At 42.1% G+C, this 14,726-nt stretch overlaps 3 protein-coding genes and 1 long non-coding RNA gene across 5 annotated transcripts; 2 read left to right on the top strand and 2 right to left on the bottom strand.

The window, feature by feature from the left end:
- Nucleotides 1–1,823: 1,823 nt before the first annotated feature.
- Nucleotides 1,824–5,288, top strand: cdc42ep5 (CDC42 effector protein (Rho GTPase binding) 5). 2 transcript variants are annotated; one of them, XM_060064049.1, is made up of 2 exons: nucleotides 1,824–1,988; nucleotides 3,395–5,288. In XM_060064049.1, exon 2 carries the CDS (start codon nucleotides 3,425–3,427, stop codon nucleotides 4,391–4,393), a length of 969 nt encoding a protein of 322 aa, XP_059920032.1. In that variant the 5' UTR covers nucleotides 1,824–1,988; nucleotides 3,395–3,424; the 3' UTR covers nucleotides 4,394–5,288. The 2 variants fall into 2 exon arrangements, with proteins under 2 accessions (XP_059920032.1, XP_059920031.1); XM_060064048.1 differs by having other exon boundaries at nucleotides 1,828–1,988; nucleotides 3,423–5,288.
- Nucleotides 4,510–9,758, bottom strand: grwd1 (glutamate-rich WD repeat containing 1). The gene is made up of 7 exons (XM_060064054.1): nucleotides 9,458–9,758; nucleotides 9,154–9,271; nucleotides 8,430–8,589; nucleotides 7,465–7,672; nucleotides 6,936–7,084; nucleotides 6,581–6,772; nucleotides 4,510–6,162 (listed from the first exon to the last, which is right to left on the bottom strand). Exons 1-7 carry the CDS (start codon nucleotides 9,669–9,671, stop codon nucleotides 5,854–5,856), a joined length of 1,350 nt encoding a protein of 449 aa, XP_059920037.1. The 5' UTR covers nucleotides 9,672–9,758; the 3' UTR covers nucleotides 4,510–5,853.
- LOC132467020 (uncharacterized) lies at nucleotides 6,945–7,856 on the top strand. The gene is made up of 2 exons (XR_009527937.1): nucleotides 6,945–7,084; nucleotides 7,465–7,856. It is a non-coding gene; the product is annotated as an uncharacterized LOC132467020 (long non-coding RNA).
- A 693-nt stretch (nucleotides 9,759–10,451) lies between the features above and the next one.
- zgc:174888 (uncharacterized protein LOC558116 homolog) lies at nucleotides 10,452–13,674 on the bottom strand. The gene is made up of 5 exons (XM_060064052.1): nucleotides 13,186–13,674; nucleotides 12,630–12,736; nucleotides 12,304–12,375; nucleotides 12,023–12,169; nucleotides 10,452–11,772 (listed from the first exon to the last, which is right to left on the bottom strand). The coding sequence occupies exons 1-5, from the start codon at nucleotides 13,196–13,198 to the stop codon at nucleotides 11,419–11,421; spliced, it is 693 nt and encodes a 230-aa protein (XP_059920035.1). The 5' UTR covers nucleotides 13,199–13,674; the 3' UTR covers nucleotides 10,452–11,418.
- Between the last annotated feature and the right edge of the window lie 1,052 nt (nucleotides 13,675–14,726).

Here is a 14,726-nt window from a genome sequence, read left to right as displayed (position 1 = left end):
AACTAAAAATGTTCGTGAAGAAGTTTGATAATTTTAGGTTTTATGTGAGGCCGCTTTGTGAACTACAGCTCTTCGCTGCTCTAGACGCATATGATATACGTCACCACACCCGCCCTTGGAACTCGGCACAGAGATGGCGATCTCTCTGCCCCACTTCACCGCTTTTTCCAAGGGGAGGATAAAAGCATCGAAAGAGGTGAAAACCATTATAAGTCGGGGCACGTGCAGAGTTTCAGTTATGCCGATGGGAAGATTGTCGGTCTTCTCCACGCCAGTCGCAGGGAGCGTGACGTCACATACGAGCCGTGTAGTCTTTCTCGTTGTGTTTTCTCCACAGCCTTTATCTGAACAATTGCACAATAAACGGTCGAACTCTTTGCATGAAAAATTATCCTTTAAATCCACAAACAACATATGTGTAATCCAGGGCATATAAAGACCGGGACCAGAAAATAATTATTTTCTCTCCATTGACACCCATTCATATTTTTCGATCTCATAGGTCCCATGAGCCCTACCGGAAGGGGCGTGACTTCGCCACTCTATATCGGGCTTACTATTTGAGATGGAGCCCTATAGAGTGGCGAAGTCACGCCCCTTCCGGTAGGGCTCATGGGACCTATGAGATCGAAAAATATGAATGGGTGTCAATGGAGAGAAAATAATTATTCGTCACGCTCCCTGCGACTGGCGTGGAGAAGACCGACAATCTTCCCATCGGCATAACTGAAACTCTGCACGTGCCCCGACTTATAATGGTTTTCACCTCTTTCGATGCTTTTATCCTCCCCTTGGAAAAAGCGGTGAAGTGGGGCAGAGAGATCGCCATCTCTGTGCCGAGTTCCAAGGGCGGGTGTGGTGACGTATATCATATGCGTCGAGAGCAGCGAAGAGCTGTAGTTCACAAAGCGGCCTCACATAAAACCTAAAATTATCAAACTTCTTCACGAACATTTTTTGTTTTCTTTGCATGAAAAATTATCATTTAAATCCACAAACAACATATGTGTAATCCAGGGCATATAAAGACTGGGACCAGAAAATAATTATTTTCTCTCCATTGACACCCATTCATATTTTTCGATCTCATAGGTCCCATGAGCCCTACCGGAAGGGGCGTGACTTCGCCACTCTATAGGCCTACTAGTCTTGGACACTATATGATGTGTAAACGTGTATGCATACATCCTCAACGTACAACCTTTTATAAAAAACTCTCAATGATCAAATATCCCCATGCTGAGTTTTAGAGGCATCATCACAGAAATATGTTCTGTTTGAATGACAATATCCCTTAAACAATGAGTCACTTCCCTCAACCATTGTACAAATCCCTAGGGCCGAAGAGTGGTTCGGCGTTTGGAGTTATTTATCTGGGAGGAAGTTGAACAAAGAGGCAGCAGGAGTGAACAGTACAATCCCTACAAGCTACATACACATTAAGAAGTCCCGGTTCTATTCTGCTGACGCTAAAAGCCCCAAAGCAGACAAAATACCCAATGCTGTTATTTGCAGCGTGTAACATTAGGAGTTTTATCATGAATGTTTATTCCGGGTCGACACGTTGCATGTACCACTCTGTGATGCAACAAACGTGGCTTGCTCGTTTACACATTTAACAGCCGGACTACGACTATAAGAATACAGATTGTGTCAGTCGTTTTTAATTAAAAATGTATATATACATCCTAATGTATTATTTACCCTGGGAAGGCATAACTCCATGAACATAAAATCGTTCACACCATTTACTGAACCTCACAGTAGAATAGACACACTCACGATAGCTGCCATCGATAAGTCATTCCTCAATATCGCTGGCGTCACTTCCTCAACCAATGCCCATCCCTTAGGAAAAAAAATCACACAGGCGAACGACGGCAAGAAAAATAGACTGGGAAAAGTGGTGAGGGAAGCAGCAGCAGAGCGCCAGATGTAACTTTTGGATTCCGCGAAGGGAGCAAGTCTGATACCAAAGTATACTGAAGGTAGAGTACGCTTTCTATAGTAGTGAACAAAAGTTACTGAAGAACTTTGACTTTGTCAACCTTCGCTTACTCAATGTGTGGCTTTCGTTTTTCTTTTTCTGATTGAAGTTTTGAAATATATACATGTAAGACTGCTTTAATAAAGGACTTATTTTTTTTAAGTCCTATAATGAATTTTGGTATGTGGGGCGGGGTGGGGATTGATGTTTTGACTCCCCTACACACTTTTTGGTGGCTTATACTTCATAAACAAATCGTTATGTAGGTAACATCCTTTATGATGTCTACAACAAAAAATCATGGTAAAGAAAAATACACATACACCTATTAAAATATTATTGAAAGTCTCTTTTATTGTTTTTAATTTAGTGAAAATGAATTACTTCCGTTAGTAAGTGTTGCAATTACAATTACCCTGGCAATTAAAACCACTGAAATGAAAACTGACACGCGCTTTGTCAACCACTATGAAAGGAAATATAAATCACAGAGTTTATTAATGGGGATGTTAACATTTATACTTAAAATTATCGCCCCCATTCCCATCTCACCATTATAAACATAGCATTTTCACTAGTGGGGATTAGTGGATTAGTACTGCTGTTAATTTGGTCTTTAGAATAGATACTTGTCTTTTTGTTTTCCTTCTCTTGTGCCCTCAGGGTTGCTTCAAGTATGAGGTATGTACTTGTGATGCTTGCGTGTGTTTCGCATACAAGTCCAAGCATGGACTGTATGGCAGCAGATCCGAGGAAATTCATTGGTTTCTCACTTGCACAACACTGTTCTTCCATGATAAGACCCATGGAAAGCAATATATTAATGTCAGACATTATAACCCCGGCCAAACCCCTGGATCTGTTCTCAGGGACTTCGAAATTACCTTTTAAGGTGACTTAAATTTGCAAAAGAAATGTGTTCTTCATGCAATCAAAGCAAACCCTTGGAAGATGGACGCATACAGCCTTTGCACAGATGAGTAGAGTAGAAGGTATATCTTTATTATCCCCACTTGGGCAATTCAAAATCAATGTGCAACTTTGATTTAATCTAATGATAAGGGAATGAGTATCGCATTAAAAATGCCAATGCCAATCAAACAGAAAGATATATATATATATATAACTCACCCTGTTAAACATAACTGGCCGCAGCTCATGAACAGATTCATTTGGGTACACAAAAAAAATCTGATTTATCTTTTATTTCAGATTTATCTGCAAAGATACAGTACGTGTGTGCATTATTTATTGTATTTATTTAGATTACTTACCCGATGTTGTTCATAACGCTTAGTGTGTTTAATTTAAATATTCATCTTAGAACTTGAAAGCCTAGTATTGAATGTGTGAGAGCTTTTGGTGTTATGCTTACAGTACACATCTCTTTGTGTATTGGCCGCTTAGGTGTGTCTCTCCCTCCCTCTCTCTACAGCCATGCCACTCCACAAGTCCTCCCGGGCTCCTCGCCTGGAACGTACCATGATCTCGGCTCCGCTTGATGACTTCCGTCATACCATGCACATCGGGAGAGGAGGCGATGCCTTTGGCGACACCTCCTTCCTGTCTACACACGGACCCGGTAACAACAACACCACCACCACCAGCAGCAGCAGCTCCGACCTCGGTGCTCCAGGGAACATGACGGCTGTGGACTCCAAGATACCAAATATCAACCAGGGCGAGATTTCAACCGATGGCATGGAAGCCTCAGAGTACAACGATCTCTCCAGGGATCACTCAGAGTCGGTGTCTTCATTCACCTTGGACCTGGACTTGGGTCCCTCGATCATGGGGGACGTCCTGGGGGTGATGGACGGGCTGGGTCTGGACTCCAATGAGGAGGATGTGTTCAGTCCCAGCAACAATACGTCATTATCAGAGATGAAGTCGGGACGAGGGGCGTGCGAGGACCTGTCGGTGTGCGCGCTGAACGAGGTCAACGGAGAGGAGCTTGTTGGATCGGAGGAGAAGCAGACGAGAGATACCGGAGATGGCTCTCAAGCAGATGGGAATTGGAGTAAAACGAAGGGGCTGCGACCAAAGGTGAGGTTTAGCGACAAGAGAGAGGAGATCATTCGCCAGGCATCTGAGGAGGAAGAGGGTCAAGGGTTTACCTTTCAAGAAGAAGAAGATGAGCTGGGCCCTGAGACCCCAACCAAAGGGGAGAAGGGAGCAAACGTTGGGGGTGCAGGAGAGACAGAGTGGACCACACGCAGGGCAGACGTGCCACCCAGCCCTGCCTCTTCACACAGCTCAGACAACAATGAATCAAGCCCCTTACATTGCAGAAGGGTTGAAACCAGCAATTTTGGGACTGACTCTGATGAGGAGGAGGAGGAAGTGGGGGATTGCGGAAGGGGCTATACGTTTGAAGATGAGTTTGATGATGAAATTGGTCTATAGGAGACAACTGGGGGATTATATATTGTTTCAATTCAAGATGAAACATAAGAGTCATATGTCATTATTCCGGTGTCCCAAAAAGGGGATACAAACACAAACTGACTGTTTATTTTATGATGAGATAGGACAAGACTGAATTCAGGTTGGACAGTTGAATCACATAAGTTTAACAACTGGAAAACTGACTCATGTTATATATGCATTTAAAGACGTTCAAACTGTTACAATCTGCCCAAAGATATACTATTGCTTTGGTTGTTACCAATAAAAGGCTTATAGCACTTTGATAATGTTGAAACCTGAATGCTTTATGGTAGAAAGTGGAAATTTGCCGACTGTGATGTATTCTGTGTCATTGAAAGAAGGCTATTTTGAAAATGGTAGTGTAATGCGATGTCCAAAGTTGTTTTAGTTTTTGTACAAAAGTGCCTTAATAGGATACATTATTCTGTATTCATGTCTTATAACAATATTGTTTTTTCCATCCTGCATGTTTTTTTACAATCAGTTATATACCATGACGTTGCATAATCTATAATCAAAATGTTCTGAAACCAAAATTGTTAAGGAAATACTCCTCCATTTATCAATAATAACTGAAGTACATACCACGTTAATATCTGCTTACCAAACGTAGCTTATTTTAATAGTCGGAATCGGCAGTTTAAATGATTGTATAATACCATAGGCCAACATATCAAATGGTTAATATTTCTTTCCTGACCTTTGGAATTTGCAGTGGGACGATCTAACGGCTTTGACCTGTCTGTTTGTAGCTTGTCGTTCCAGAATGTGATGGGCCTTCCTACTTTTACATGCCAATGTAATCCATCTATTAAAGTGTTTACAAATGCTGTTAATGGGAGACCTTAATAAAAACCTCATTTGTTTTTTATGTCGGGCAGATGACTAACTAGAACCTGTTCACACTGCTGGATTTAATAAAATGAATAAAACTATGTACATAGATTATCACCATAAATCATTGGTTTTGTGACCTTTGAGCTTGGCCTCCGGCTTGTATTCTCTTCGCAGATACTTAACCTTTAATAGAATACTAGTATGAGTGTGTTCTTAGCCTGGGCCTTGGTGAACAACATTGTTCAGAACCCATTAAAATACTACCGGTCTGTTTAAGACACACAATAGAGAAGTTTACTATGGTACAATATGTTTTTTATTTTGCGCATGCAATTTTGAATGCATTTCATATCAGTTCACGTCATCTGTAAAAGTACAGACTCAGATCAATAGGAGATACAACCCAGCTTTAGGCTTTTCTAGAAAAATCCACTCCATAGAGTCAACCTATATACAATAGTACAAATAGCAATATGCTTGAACATACATGGGCATATTACTTATAAGTCACAAGTTCACATTCAAAATGTGTATTAAATGCATTTCTTCAACCACCCCTTAGCCTCTAGTCTAAAACAGTCCAATGAAATGTTTTGACGTTAGACTGATATTGTCCTGAACACGTTGAACCCAGACAGCGCGGTCGAGACCATCACTCCAGGTAACTGTGGATGCCAGTGGATCTCCTTGACCTCTGACTGACCCTGGTGCAGGAAGAGCAGCTGAGGAGGAAGGTCCTTGAGGCCCTCTGCCCTCGCACCCACATCACTCGACTCCACCGAGAGATCCCATTGGCTGACCACATCATCCGCCCCGGCGGCGGCAAAGACGCTGGAGTCTACGGGGTTCCACTCCACAGAGGTAATGGGGGCGCTGTGCTGCTTGAAGTTAGCCACCGGCCGTCCAGACTGCAGAGAACGAGATAACAGGGAAATGTTAAGAAACAACACAGGAACCTTTTGAACAAAGATGATTGCGGATAGATAAGTGACCCAAGTATAGATTGTACAATCAACTGCCAGTGATTAAAGTAAAACTAAAGTTAAGTTAATTTGTTTTAAGAAAATGTATCATTCCCCCTCCCATCCCAAAAGCAGGGTGCATTTAACATCAGAGTGTAATAACTAAAACAAACATTCACTGTTTATCACAGACAGGCTCCTAGAATTACTGACATATTTTTCTCTTGTAGCGCTGATGAAATGGCACATGACTTAGAAAATGCTGTGTTTCACATTTCAATCTAGTCACTCTACTGTGGTGTGAACATACCCGCCAGGATCAAATAACCATGGACTAGAAGCTAAATCATTGAGATGCACTTGCCTGAAACTGTCGTAGATCCCATACTTTCAGAAGGCCATCATCGCCCCCTGACAGAAGGAAGGGCTCGCTCCTGTTCCAGCTGATGACGTTGACGTCCGATGAATGAGCTTCGTCGTTGGACAGCATGGAGTTTGGAGGGGCACGGGTGTCCCAGATTCTGACAGACCGATCGACTGAGCAAGATGCAAAAACCTGCCGCAAAAAAAAAAAAAGAATAAAAAAAAAAGAATAATAAAAAAAAAATACATTTCTGGCATAATATTTTATGACCCTCAGACAAGTGCAAATAACTGCCTGAATATTGAGATTTCTCCAGCGACAAAGAAAGAAGAAAGGCTTATTTCAAGCGACAAACCGTGGCTTCAGTAGGGGACCACTGCAGGTCCTCCACAGACTTGGTGTGGGAGCTGAAGGGTCGCTGGTCCACCGTCCAGGTGGCGCCTCCTTCCCGTGGCTCCCACACATGGATGTTCTTCTTACAGTCCCCACTGGCTAAACGGCCTGGTGGACGGATGGAGTTGACAAGAACCATCAGCTTCAGTACATTAAGTTAAAATATCCATTCCCACAAGTATAAAAAATATCATACCAAAATCGTAATGCTTCATCAAGTAGGTACATGTTTGGATTATTTCTAAATAGTTTCATAAGTACTGCTATGTACATAAATTATGCAATATAGATGAACCGAGCAAAGTCAATAAATAGGCATGATAATTGTAAAAGGATTGAAATTTGTAAAAATTACTGTCCAAAAAAAAAATACTGTCCATTAAATGTTAACATGATTAACTAATATACTATTTGTAATGCTTTTATGATTGATACCAAGGTGATCCAAAATTAAAGATAAATGATGGGAAAAGGAAAGAAAAACGTACCAGGTATTTTAGGGGACCAATCCAGTGCAAAGCCTTCAGTCATGTGGCCTGAGAAACTAAAGAGGGGCTTGGTTTCTTTCTGGTTTTTAATAAATTCAGCCATGGCAGTTGAGCTGTGGACAGCTTCCAACGCGGCTTTTAGGTCAAATATTTCCACCTGGCCTTTATCCGACCACACGGCAGCCAGAGGCCGCTCTGACCATTGGGTGACCTGAAGGAAAATAATCTTAGTCTCCATTTGAAAACATTATCAAAGTCCATTCATGTCAGCAAAACTAATTCCCCCCCCCCCCCCTCAAGCACAATGAGACAAGATAACAGGTTAAAAAGGAAGGCCATGGCAGGGGTACAAGTCTTCATCTGTTAAAAATTGAAATGCTTCGTTTCATACAAAACTAGACACCAAGTAGTTAATTGGTTAGCCTAGCGATTGATGTACTTGTACTTGGTTCTATGAACATCCTTACTGTACCGACAGCGATATCTTGTTGCACTTCTTATGACAAATGCACTTATTTGTAAGTCACTTTGGATAAAAGCGTCTGCTAAATGCATTAAATGTAGTTAAGTTGAATTTGAGAGGCAGCTCACACTGCTGCTTAATGGCCATGTAAGGATATCCTAAGTATCCAAGGGTCTCTAAATAGTTCTGTGTGGTTTGAACACCAGCTAATGATGTTTGAAACACTAGATTAGGCCTGTCCATTCCCCATTCATCCTATTCGATCGCCCAACATTTCTATGTACATTAAACAAACCATTCGTTTGACAGAATAATTTACTCACACTTTGATACATGTAGAGTGGAGGCGAAAACAATTTTTAGTTTTCTCTCCAATAAACGGTATACATCAGCCATGAGTCTATTGCCACCTTAATAGATAGTTCTGATTGAACATAAGAATATAAGGGCAAGAAAAGGATCATTCATATGATATAACATACAAAAAATAAAGCAGGCAACTTACTCTGACTCTGTTGGTGCCACCGTAGTGAGACATCAATCCCAACTCCATCTGTGGCTTCTTATCTTCATCCTCCTCTTCATCCTCCTCCTCACTCTCTTCATCGCTACTCTCACCCTCCTTCTCTGTACCGTGAAGGTTATGCATGCGCATAATCAGGAGCCTGTGAGAGGATAACAGTAGTTATGCTTATTAAAACCAAACTGATACGTTTTTGAAATAGCATTTATATGATTAATTAAGACAAATGCAGCTGACCAGTCGAACAATACAACATGGCGGGCAAACTCTTAACTGACAGTTTTGTACAAAACAACTAACTTTTTAAGTTAGCAATTGATTGTGTTGCAAATAGTATGAACACATCTTAAATGTTAAGTTATTGTTCGAGTATATAACAGCATAATCAGATAAATGTAATCAATCCTTTTAGGGTATCACGTTGCAAATTGGCATTCAGTTGCTGTATGCTGATCGCTTCAAAAATTCCCCTTACAAATATATTCGGGCTGTCAAAAAAGTACTGTAAACAGATGCACTTTAGTTTCGGTAAGGGGCCAGGGTCTTGTTAACTATTGACAAATCCATTCGCAACTCTGACAGAATAGATTACATGTTAAGACATCAATCCGAGTAGTTCATGTTTTCTTGGTGGCAGAGTATATGCCACTGCCAAGGGGTATATACTTTTCATGACATTGAATACTGGACATGTATCTACACCCACCTATTGCTAAGGGCAGTGCTCGCCTGGGTCCCTGCACAGAGCAGCATAGACAGGGGGTACTGGTCTCTGGATTCCCCATCTCCATCTTGCAGTACGTCAAAGCTCAAGCAGGGAGAACCTATGAAAAAGAGGAGAAGGGTGGCCAAAGTTATCGCTTTGCAATCAGATCCAAGATAGCTCTTCATGGAAAGATTATTGTCGCGAGTCAGAAGGTGGCTCACGACATGTCTAATGAGGCTCCTTTGACATATATAACAAGCTCATAATACTGAATACACTTCTGATGTTGTTCGTGTCATCTTGCCTGTCTGGCATTCGTGGTACATGCGGTAGGCCGAACGGTCCATCTCCAGTTCCTCTCCCGGCTGCAGTGGCTGGACACCGGGCACGTAAACCTGACCCTCTCCTTCTCCGTCCATTCCTTCTTCTCCCATCTCACTTTCCTCGCACACAACTTCATCCATTTCGTCAATTTCTCCATCTTCGTTACCAAACGTGTCTTCCCCGGGCGCAGACATGTTGGTGTAGCCGGTTTGATTACTTCCGGTTGAACCAGCAGCAGCAGCACGTGGTTTAAAGGTAACGCCCCTCCTCCTCCGCGTCTCCGTCCCGAGCCATGGTCCCGAGGCTCGTCGCCCTAATGGACCCAGAACGCCCTGCGCGCGTCTCCCAGTCCCTGCCCCCCATTTACGGGAATTCAGATGGTTCTTTTGGCGCTCGTCCCATCCAACTCGGTTGTCTGGAATATTTATTACGCATGTTTGACACAAGCCTACTCGTGTCATTGTATAAACGTGACCTATATTATAATAGCTCCAAACGATCAATGCCACTTATGGTGGTCCAGCAAGAAACAAAAGAAACATTGATAGACGAGTCGGGATGGGAGGAGACGTCATCGACTGGAATTTCCGAAACGTTGAAAGATCCCCTAGAAAAGTTATACAAGACCTATATATTTTTTTTCTGAAATTGTTGGGGAAACTGAGAAAAACCAACTGTTGCATCCTGTCATAAACCGTCACTGTAAAGTAATAACGGTACACAGGCTCGTCTTTTTTTTTTTTTTTTATCTTCCATTGAATTTTAATAAAGAATTGTTACATAGGATCCATCAGTGTACACATTCGTTGCATGACAGAAGCGTTTAGAAACACAAGGCACAAAAAGGCACAAATAAATACTAGAAAAATAACAAAACATATAGGTGAATAATGAAGTTACAGAGGGTGTTAATTGCAGCTGGACCGTTCTCATTACTCATTCATGAGCTGGACAAAGTTTTCTTACATTCCATGTCATATATACATTCCAAATAGTTTATTAAAATAGAAAATAACCTCCATCACAGATGAACTGTTCATAAAATAAAATAAGATATAGCTACATTCTGGTTTACCATGTTACTACACATTTAACTGTAATATTTTTGCAAGCAACAATGTTTTATTGTATAAGTGAATGGAAATGCAGGGCTTGAATATATTAATAAATGGCTTGGCAATCAGTGAGGTTTATGATGCACACATAAGGGAGGGTCAATAAAAACCAAATTCTGGGCCCCAAATCTTCATGGATGTAACATTTCAGGTATTTGAGTGTCATGTCGTGGAATAAGCTCACTTTGAGTTTACAACAGTGTTCTGTCCAAAGTACATTCCTATACCATCTGCATCCTGTTAAGTCAAGACCGTTTTACACAAATGGATGTTTTTTCAGCTATTAATACAGTGTTGTGCAAGCGTTACCAAACACTGCTACACACAATTATTGCAGTGACTCTGCAGCTTGTGCAAATACTGTCCTGCCGCTCTCAAACCTTCCATCTCTATTGAAAGACTTATTTCCTAGACAAAACCACACCATCGTTTTTAAGTTGCTAGATATGTACACAAAAAGACAGTTTTCCCCCCGCCAATGATTCAGCTTTACTGAATGTTTATATTTCAATTTACAATATGTACAAAAGTATACATTCAAACGCTAAAATATTACTATCAAGACTTTAGACTTCCTTTGTAAACATTTCACAAGGAAGGGAAATGGCTTATGTGGAGTGGCAAGTTAATGTTAAAAACCATCAATCACTGAAGGCCGTGCCTTGATTACAATTGTACATAACTGGAATAGAGCCCTGTTGTGTAGCACACTCAGCTATCCAACACAACTTCCTGATGCAACCTGTGCGTGTCTCTGGATGTAAGTGACCCTTAACTGCAATTTATTTAGCATTTCATGTACATTGGGGTAAAAGGGTCAGCGTTCCTATGGCAACCATCCCCAGAGCAGTCCAAAGATAAAGGGGCTCCAGACAAAAGCCAGAGTCTGTGATAGCAAAGGGCTGCTATTGGAAGGTTGTTGAGTAATGTCCAACATCTCCCAGGGTCCTTCCTCTTCCAGGCTCACAGCTTTGGTTGTCAATAGTCTGGCTCTCAGCGGGGGGTGCTCCACCCTCTCCACCAGAATGGGGGCCAAGGTGGGGGGCACACACGTCTTAATGGACTCACGGCATCCCACCTTGATCCAACAGGAAAACAGCTCTGACGTGAAGTTCAGAAGCTGCTCTGGGGAGGACAAGATGGACGGAAACGATGAGATCTCGGTCTCTTCTTCTAATCTCTGAATGTAGGAGAAACAGAGAAAGAGAGAATCAGAGAAACAGAGAGAGAAAGAGAGGGAGAGACAGAAAGAGAGATGAAATTGTATCAATGTCCTTTTTGGAACAGAGGTTATTCACTGGTATCACGGGTGGCCGTTAAAACACCATGTAAGGCCATGCTAAACCATAGATATGGGGTCATCAGCATTTAGCACTGCTGGGTCTAAAGAGATATGCACATGTGGTATAAGATGTAAATACCATTCTTACCTCTGCATGTTTATTTTTCTGTATAATAGCATCCAGTGACTGCTTGAGTTCGGAAATCAATAGGTAATTGACGTGCTCATCCCAGAGGTTGGGGAGCAGGCCTGTCCAGGAGTTGAGCAGGAAGACAGCAGCAGGGAACACACTACACTGGAAGACATAATAAAGCCACGGGACAACATGAAGTAAACTATGGCTCAAATCGAGACACCCTAAAACCTCCATAAACAACAAGGCATGTTTGAGTGAGCTTAACAGCAAGAGCAAAAAGATTTATGACTCACCGGCTCTCTATCGCAAAGCATGCTGCTTCTATAGTGGTGCTTCACATAGTAATCTTTAGGAAATGCTTTCCGCTGGAAAGAAAACCATTGGGATTGTTAAGGAATAACCAATTAAATATGGATGTTTAAACAGTACAGTGAGAACTGTTTGATAACTTATCTAAAACGTCTGTTATGGTGGAGAAGTGAAACCAAAGCACATTGACCTTATGTGTCCTTGTGAACTCGCTCACTTTCATTATTAGTCTTTACCCTCATACTCAAATTAAAAGGTATATAGTTTGCGGAAGGATGCTTTAGAATACAACTAAGAAAGTTATACTTACGAATTCTTTAGGCTTAGCTTCAATTGTTCTTTGAAGGTTTTTGACTGTGTCCCAATCAAAGTCACATCCACCACACTGGACAGTCAAAAATGATAGTAACAGCAAAACTGGAAAAAAAATAAATATTAGAGGTAGAGAGAAAGGTAGAGAGAGAGAGAGAGAGAGAGAGAGAGAGAGAGAGAAAGGTAGAGAGAGAGAGAAAGGTAGAGAGAGAGAAAGGTAGAGAGAGAGAGAGAGAGAGAGAGAGAGAGAGAGAGAGAAATAATTAGACATGAATGGAAACTGTTTGTGGTTTACTTCACATGCTTGACGCATTCCACTTTACAAAAGACAGAATGGCATTTGCTCTCTAATAACATTCTGGACAGAAAGATACAGATACTTATACTGATTGTTCAAAGTGCCATAAAATACACCAAGAGTCAAGATGGCAAGCAGACATGACAACCTGCGTCATTTCACTCACTGATTTATTAGATCATAGTCATGCAACAATCATTCATTTAAACAGCTGAAAAGGCTCTTTTAAGTGAGTCTTTTAAGTTTTGTTTCTTACCTGGCAGTGACATCCTTTTATCTTTCTGAGAAAGGACGCTTCTCCATTTCTCCTGCTTAACGCAGTCAGTCTGCAGAGCCGTTTTTAAGTGTCACCCTGTGATAGTTTCCTGTTTGTGGTCTCTTGGGTGTCGATATGGGCAATCTTCTGTATTTCTTCATGAATAAAAAAAAAAAAAGTATTTTCCGTTCCCCTGGTACTTTCCAAATATTGACGTATTTATCCTCTCACGTAATATCCTTCCCTCTCACTTTGGATTTTCCCACTGATGCCAGACTGGCTCCAGTCTTTAATTCCCCAAGCTTGTTCTGAAGGATCCCTGCCCCTCGCTCATTCTCGCTCAGTATTGTTCTGAGTCACTTCTCTCTCTCCCTCTCTCTCCTTCGAAGATGGTCAATTGGACAGAGCGAGACACGGGCCTGCTCTTCTCTCTCCTTCTCTCCAGGCACGGCGTGTGTGCGCACACTCACAGAGAGGCGAGACTCAAAGTGAAAGTGTTCGCCTGCTCTCTTTAAGTCCTGGCCCCTCCCACACATGTTCCCCCGTGATTGACTGACCTAGCCCCTCCCCCTCCTCCAGGCTCTCATTCGGCCCGCACCCCAAAGTGGGTGTCTGCAGGCTTAGTCATGCCGTTGGAGCGTATGTTTTTCACTTTTCCTCCCTCCCCACCTCCCCACCTCCCCCCGTGCCTCTGCTTGTTCCCCATTCCTCTCCCTGCAGGACAGACATCCTGCATGACAAGGCATCACTCGCAGGGACTCACCCATGATCCCTGTCTTCAGGTGAATGCCAGCAACACCAACAACAAATTCTGCATGTGAACGAGCAGTGCGGGAATCTGTTTGTGGAGTTCTGGATAGATGCACAGAGACCTGAGGGAGCAGGGATTTGGTGAAAGCACTAATCTAACACAAATAGCGTGCTTCCTTGTCATGGCTTGCCCCGCTTTGCATGGCCATGTTAAATGGTGCATTCAACAAACTGGGTTAGCAACTCTTGGGTAAGGAAAAACCAAATGCTTTGTTTGCGAGAACAGTTGTTGCTCTGCAATGTGCTTCTTTTCTTGAAGCGAGGCCAAAGAGCCGTTTCCAGAGGGACCGTTTGAGAGAAAGCCAGCAAGAGAGCAACAACCTCATTAAACAGACATCCTTCTCGTTTTCCAAGAGGCATGAACCGTGGACAACCTCTTCACCTACATGTCATGTCTTTTAACACAACGTCAATCATCTGCCTTTTGTTTCATACGTAACATTTCAACCATGAAGTTGCTTCAGAGGGTCAGTTAGGATGTGCCCCTAGATGAACACAGTGAACCCTGGGTGCTCTCAGTTATCACAGAGCGATACAGATGAAGTGGAAACCGATAAGTGAGGAAGAAGGCCGGCCTTAGTTAAACCTGCAGGGCCACTCCTATAAATCCAAAGTCTACCCACACCTAGTGTTTGTATCAGGGCTTGTAATATTGACATAGGAAATATGTTCCTCATTACTGGATGATAAAGTATTGTGTTTTTTTATGCTACCGCAGCCCACCGTATTTC

The sequence above is a fragment of the Gadus macrocephalus genome, chromosome 11, assembly GCF_031168955.1.
Source record: "Gadus macrocephalus chromosome 11, ASM3116895v1".
Classification (NCBI taxonomy): Eukaryota; Metazoa; Chordata; class Actinopteri; order Gadiformes; family Gadidae; genus Gadus; species Gadus macrocephalus.
The sequence above is the reverse complement of the archived record's forward strand: the minus strand, read 5'-3'. Positions and strand labels throughout refer to the sequence as shown.

Excerpts from the sequence above, each read along its gene's own strand:
- grwd1 (XM_060064054.1), bottom strand. The coding sequence starts at position 9,671 with ATGTCTGCGCCCGGGGAAGACACGTTTGGTAACGAAGATGGAGAAATT. Across the intron at positions 7,673-8,429 it reads GTGGCACCAACAGAGTCAGA|GTCACCCAATGGTCAGAGCG; the intron begins GTAAGTTGCCTG and ends ATTTTCCTTCAG. Across the intron at positions 7,085-7,464 it reads GGATTGGTCCCCTAAAATAC|CAGGCCGTTTAGCCAGTGGG; the intron begins CTGGTACGTTTT and ends CCATCCGTCCAC.
- zgc:174888 (XM_060064052.1), bottom strand. Across the intron at positions 12,170-12,303 it reads TGCTTTGCGATAGAGAGCCG|TGTAGTGTGTTCCCTGCTGC; the intron begins GTGAGTCATAAA and ends TATGTCTTCCAG. Across the intron at positions 11,773-12,022 it reads AGAAAAATAAACATGCAGAG|AGATTAGAAGAAGAGACCGA; the intron begins GTAAGAATGGTA and ends TCCTACATTCAG.
- cdc42ep5 (XM_060064049.1), top strand. The coding sequence starts at position 3,425 with ATGCCACTCCACAAGTCCTCCCGGGCTCCTCGCCTGGAACGTACCATG.